At 34.9% G+C, this 6452-nt stretch overlaps 1 protein-coding gene across 2 annotated transcripts in view; it reads right to left on the bottom strand.

Moving 5' to 3' along the window:
- The window catches only part of nrbp2b (nuclear receptor binding protein 2b), a 28155-nt gene extending 22268 nt beyond the window's left edge, over positions 1–5887 (bottom strand). Inside the window, exon 1 of one of the 2 annotated variants that reach the window (XM_016543373.1) lies at positions 5446–5887. In XM_016543373.1, the coding sequence (XP_016398859.1) occupies positions 5446–5562 (117 nt within the window). In that variant the 5' untranslated portion in view covers positions 5563–5887. The remainder of the gene's footprint in view (positions 1–5445) is intronic. The other variant, XM_016543372.1, reaches the window with a different exon arrangement.
- Between the last annotated feature and the right edge of the window lie 565 nt (positions 5888–6452).

Genomic DNA, 6452 nt, shown 5'->3' on the forward strand with positions numbered 1-6452 from the left:
TGTATGTGTTTTGTATGCAGCTCATGGTAATTTTATAACAATAAAGGATGTTTATGACAATAAGCAGTGTGACGTTAAACATAGCCTACAAAGAGTGCATGTCTGCCTATTATAGAATCAAAGTCAACTATAGATCACAATCGGAAGTTATTACAAACACTCGATGATGGTTTATAGTGGATTTTAAGCAAAAACATTAATAATCACATAAATGTTCAAATGTGGCTTGATGCTAATTGTACTTATATTTATATGTTAAGATGTTTTCTTGTAAGCATTATAGATAGTTTGTGTTTCTGGCATAGAACCAAACTTTATTTAGCTATATTTAATGCTGTATATTGAGCAGTGGACGATGTTAAATCCATATATGAGATACATATCTGAGTAAAAATGCATTGCTAGCGTGCAGGCGTGAATTAGCAGAAGGCGATCAATCGTTTCGTGCTCAGTGTGAAAGCAAACGTTCGTCGGCGATTCGCCTCGCTTTTTCGCATCTCGCTCAGTGTGAAACAGCCTTTAGGCTGCTCATCTCTCTTGCCGACCGAAAGAGCCTTCTTAATCCACTCATTATTCCAGCATCAAAAGTCTACTTGCTGTCACGGTCGGTGACAGATAACTAAGGCAACTTTTGGGGGGGTTTTTTTTGCATTTTGAGTCAACTTCGACTGTTGCGTTTACCCTTTTGAACTACAATAACGATACTTTTTGTTGGTTGTAAAAAGAGGAGCAATTATTTTTTAGCAAAAAACGCACAGAACAAGAAGTGCGTTACACTTTACTGCATGCGTGTTCAATAACAGGTGCGTCTCTTCTTCAGTTTTGTTTAGCTTTTTTTTCACATCACTCATGAAGGAATCCATGATCACCGTCCGCTTGCATTAACTCCGCCTATTTTATTTTTTTTCACCTTATTTCCCGCTCACACTTTTCGCATCCTAATTTTACAAGTTGCAAGTTACAAAACACATGCAAAGTGCTGACTGACACTTATCACTGGCGGGTGCGGTGTTCTCCGATCGACTCAAGTATTACACACAATGTTAAACAGACCCGGGACCCGAAGTAATAGATTGGGACCCGACCCGGACCCGGCTGACCATTTAAAATTAAGACCCGATTGTTTCAGGCCCAGGATAAAAAAATAAATAAAAAAGGTAATTGCAGCTTTTTATATCATAATTCTTACATTTTAACTCACAATTTTCAGTTTATATTTTACAATTCTTAATTTTTATTAGCAATATATAAACTATATAAAATTGCAACTATAAATTCATAATTCTGAGAAAAAAATCTGAATTGCAAAATATAAAACTCAAAATTGTGAAAAGATTTTCACAAAATTGCGAGAATAAAAGTCGCAAATACTATTATATATTTCTAAATTTCTGATTCTGTGGTGGAAACAAAAACAGACTTGCAAGATGAAAGCTCAGAATTGGACAAAAAAGGCAGAATTGTGAAAAAAAAAGAAGGAATTACCTTTTTAATTTTTAATTCCGTGCCAGAAACTGAATTGTGAGATGTAACTCAGAATTCTGAGGACAAGTCGGAAACTGCGAGATATAAACTCAGAATTCTGAGTAAAAGCCAGAATTCTGAGATAAAAAGATGCAATTACCTTTTTATTCTGTATCAGAAACGGAAAAAAAAAATGGAATTGCGAAATCTAAACTCAAAATTATGAGAAAAAAAGTCAGAAATTGCGAGATGTAAACTCAGAATTCTGAGGGGGAAAAAAGTAAGAATTGTGAGATTTAAACTCATAATTGCAAGAAAAAAGTTGTAATGGTGGGATAAAAAGATGCAATTACCTGTTGTTGTTTTTTTATTCTGTGGCAGAAACAAAAAAAAAATGGAACAGCGAGAATTGTGAGATCAGTCAACATAAAAAGTCACAATTATCTTTACAAGCTTTCATAGTATGTCCTGTATGCGTTCACATTACGTCGTCGCAAGCGTTTTTACTCTTGCGACGACCACCAATTCTATAACCCATGACTTCAAAATGAGTTTCTAAAAACATAATTTCAAATCATTTCTCAGTGGTTGAAATAGCTATGGTTACATGTCAAAGTATACAATAATACAATTACTTCCTGATGATTTCTAAAGCAAACTGTGCCATTTTTGTAACTGTGCTGTGCATTTCGGCAGTTATAAATCTGTAAACTCCCTAGGTTTATTTCACTACTGGGAAAGCTGATGAGACGTTTAAATTGCTATCTTCAATACCATTAGTGGGGAATGGGAAATAGAGGGCTGTTCCTTTAATTAACACAAGCCGAGAGCGCTGCTTGTTCAGCTGACAGCTCCCGCAGGATCAGAGCTCATGGTGTGTGTTGGCGACAGTATCCACTCTTGTGCACCTGTCTGACTGATCTTGACCCCACAACATTTATGCGCAACGGTTACCCCATTCCCAGTTTAATGCAAGAGAATCAAACTTTCACCATGGATTTAACACTGTCAACACACAACATTTACTTTACATTTGTTGATTTAAATTCAAGATTTTAAATTCATCTTTTATTTAAAATTGTTCTGTTGATAAAATCATAGATTCTGGAAAAAAATTTTTTTAAATTAAAACACACACAACAACATAATTTTCACTATAGTGGATTTTGGGTCCCACTGTATCTGGGTTGTTAGATTTCTAACTAAAAATAAAACCAAAAATTTAAAAAATTTAAATAAAACCATAAAAAACTAATTGAAGTTAATTGAAATAAACTTTAACTGAAATAAAATAAATAGGAAGAAAATTACTTCAGCTAGTTGCCAAAGCAACTAGTTTAGTTTCATTTAGTTTAGTTTTAGTTAGGCATTTTATATTGACAGTATATAAAATAAAACCTGATAAAAATGACAAAACACAGCAAAAAACATAAAAATATAAAAATTCTACTAATAAAAATTCAAAATTATAATAACTATAATAGTATCTAAATAATACTAAAATAATGCTGTACAGTATCCTTTCAAATCAGAATTTCCCGTTTGGGATCATGACCCCAACCAGGTCCCCAAACTCACTGATTTTAAAGGAACTGATTGTGATTTCACTAGTAGCCAAATAATCTAAATACGAGAAGTTCCTGCTAGTAAAAATATGAACTACTGGCCTTTCAATGATTCATTAACAGAAATCACTGAAAAAAATTACGTAGAAAACAATACAAATTAACGATAGTAATGAATATGATTAATGATTCAAATAAATAAATATAAATAAAACGAGTTTCTTCTACTCTTTGTAAAAGAGACAGCTCAAGTATGTACTGCTACACTGTTGAGTGCTATACACTCAGCTATCGCATCATATATGATATACAGTATGTTGCATCTGTAATGTCATGAAAGATCCATCAATACTAACAGAGTCAGACATCCTCCTGCTAAGTATCCGGTCATGGCCGATTACTGCGCCAAGCAACGTAATGAGAAAGCATCACTCAAGCAGACTCGAGCAGATATATAATGTGCTATCAGAACATCTAAGTGCTGCTGCATTAGCGTGTCAGTGAGTTCCTAAAGTGACTGACACGCTCCTCATGCTTTAAACTAGTCCAACTGGGTCTAAACTGTCTGTCTATGCAGGAATTTGATCCTTCTGGAAATGTGGATGACAGCAGATGTTCTTTAGATCGCTGATATAAAACGTAAAAATATCTTCACGATGGAAAATGTGCACTTCTGTGTGTGCACACCTCCCTGTTCATGGTCGGTTGATCATTTAATAATTAAAAAAGTTGTATGTCATCGTGCCCTGGTTTCTCTTGACACTAAACGGAGCAAAACGCAGTTCATCTATTGTGCAGAACTCTTTCCGAGAGAGCCCGGAGGCTTTACCTGTTTCTGTTTTAGAAAGCGGAAATTTCTTTAAACGTGATTTCAAAGTCAAAGAAATCAAACAGGCTTTAAAATAAGCACTGTAATAAGATTTGATGCATCTATAAGCTCACTGTGAGGAGACACCCAGACAAGCATTTCCATCAAAGTCTTGCAAGTGAAATTAATCACACTTTTCTGAGAAAGTATTACTTTAAAACTACTACAGTTGAAGCGTGGTTTAATGAAGCTGGCTGTTCATATCACCGCTTTACATTACCGGAAAAACATTATTAGGGAGGGTCAAACTAATGCACCCATCAATATAAATGATAAGAACATGTGGAAGCTTGTGATAAACTTCAGTAACTTTTTATTTATTTTTTTACTCCTTTCAATTAAATATTTTCTTCTTTCTACAACCTTAAATCATTAAATAATGTAATAATATGTAAATTATATATATTTATTTAATATATTTAATTTATATCTGTTATGCATTTAAAGATTAAATGAACAAATAATTATAAAAATTAAACCATAAATTACACCAAATAAATTACATAAAAACATACTTATTTGTCTCATATTTCATTGAATGTATTTATTTTATTTTATTTACTCATATATATATATATTTATATTCAATTAAATATTTAAAACCTTATTAAATCATGTAATATATAAATTAACAAATAACAATATTAAGATATGTTTAATATAGTTAATGTGTTATTGTGTATAAAAATACACAAATTAAATTAATTGATATAAATATATTAAGAGAAATTCTACAAATTTAACACAAATAATTTCAGTTTTCAATTTAATATCTCTGTCTTTTTAAAACCTAAGCCATGACTAAAATTATGCAATAATCATGTTAGCCTTGTCAGATGAATAACAAATACTGAGCTGCCTCCATACAGCCGTCATAACAAGTGCACTGTAAAAAAAATTCCGTAAAATTTACGGTAGAAAACCGGCAGCTGTGGTTGCCTTTTACCGTTAAATTCACGGTCATTTTTTACAGTGTGGCTTACCAGGGCATCAAGTTGCCTACACAGTAAGCTGCATTTTTGAGCAACTGCCTACCTAGACAGCATGTGTAAGCTGTATTTTTAGTCATTATACAGAGCTGACCACTTAATAGGCAGCATTTTTGGCCATGCTTTTGAGACAAGTTGCCTTCTTGCATATCAAAAAGATACCAAGGAGTGAGCTTACTATCTAAGCATCGTTTTTTGAGAATCATATACAGCTTACTACTACCTAGACCGGTAGCATTTTTGGACTTTTAAGTAAGCTGCCTACCTGGGGGTCTTAGTAGGTGCTCAAGCAGCATTTTTAAACCTCATAATGGGCTCACTACCTACCTAGACAGCGTTTTTTGGGATCACTGTCTGCTGCCTAACTTGGCATCAGTGAGCTGCCAACCTAGACAGCATGCCATCATAGCCTACAGCGCCCTGCCTACTTCAGCATCACAGTGAGCTGCCTACCTAGGCAGCATTTCTGGGCTTCGCGTCCAAAACATACACATCTGTGATCGTGAGCTGATTATTTAGGCAGACACGGCTAATGATAAACTGCTCCTCAGTGACTGACCTGCTCTTTTCGCTTCTGCCAGCGGCCGCAGGGACTCTCCTCCACGATCTCACTCTCATCCTCGCTCTCCTCTTCCTTCTCGGATCCAGAGTTTCTCTCCGGGACTGACATAGTCATTATATGTCACGGAATGACCGTCGCACAAACGCCGCGCAGCCGTTGCGAAGGAAACACCTCAAAACAGCGTTGAAATGACGCGCTGCTTCTTGGACGTCCACGCGAGATGACTCGATGTTCAATACGCCACAGTCCAGGGACATTATTTTCTGTCAGCAACAACTGATGTCGGTCATTTTAAATCAAATGAAATGCATAAGGAATTACAAGATGCTTTTCATATCGAAAATAAGAGTTGAATAAGAGTTGTTAAAAATAAAATGTCCTCTCATTCAGCAGTTTACCGCTTTGAAACGACACACACATCGAGCGCAACTGTTGGCTCACAGATTACCGTAATGACTGGATAAATCACGACTACACAACATACATCACTAAATCACTAAACCGTGTCCATTTCAAAATGAGTCATATATATATACAGGGTGCGATTTGTGAAAAAAACGGGGGGTGGTGCTTTTGAAAATTTTTATGAAATGTTTTTAATACGACGGAAACTGTATTTAACGTGATCACAGTTCAGTAAAAACATTGTACGTTAGGCCTATTAATTGTAATGATTTCATTTCCACGGTTATTCAAACAACGAATAAATTCTATAGAGAGAGCGAGCAAAAAACACAACGGAGATTTTTGAAATTCCGAATCAGTTAAACCATTGCGTCGCAAAATGATTCACTGTTTCACTGTTTTGTAAAAAATCATTTAATTCAGATCGGGACTTCAAAGCGTGTATCGCGAATCATTTGATTCAGATCGGGACGTCAGAACGGGTTCGCGGGATGTTTTTATCATTATATTATTGAATTATAAAAATAAAGATGAATTATAAAAAGAATTCAGCAGAGGCAGGGACGAATTGACGGCAAATCGCACCCTGTATATATATG

The sequence above is a fragment of the Sinocyclocheilus rhinocerous genome, unplaced genomic scaffold, assembly GCF_001515625.1.
Source record: "Sinocyclocheilus rhinocerous isolate Xijiao unplaced genomic scaffold, SAMN03320098_v1.1 scaffold97, whole genome shotgun sequence".
NCBI classification, from domain to species: domain Eukaryota; kingdom Metazoa; phylum Chordata; class Actinopteri; order Cypriniformes; family Cyprinidae; genus Sinocyclocheilus; species Sinocyclocheilus rhinocerous.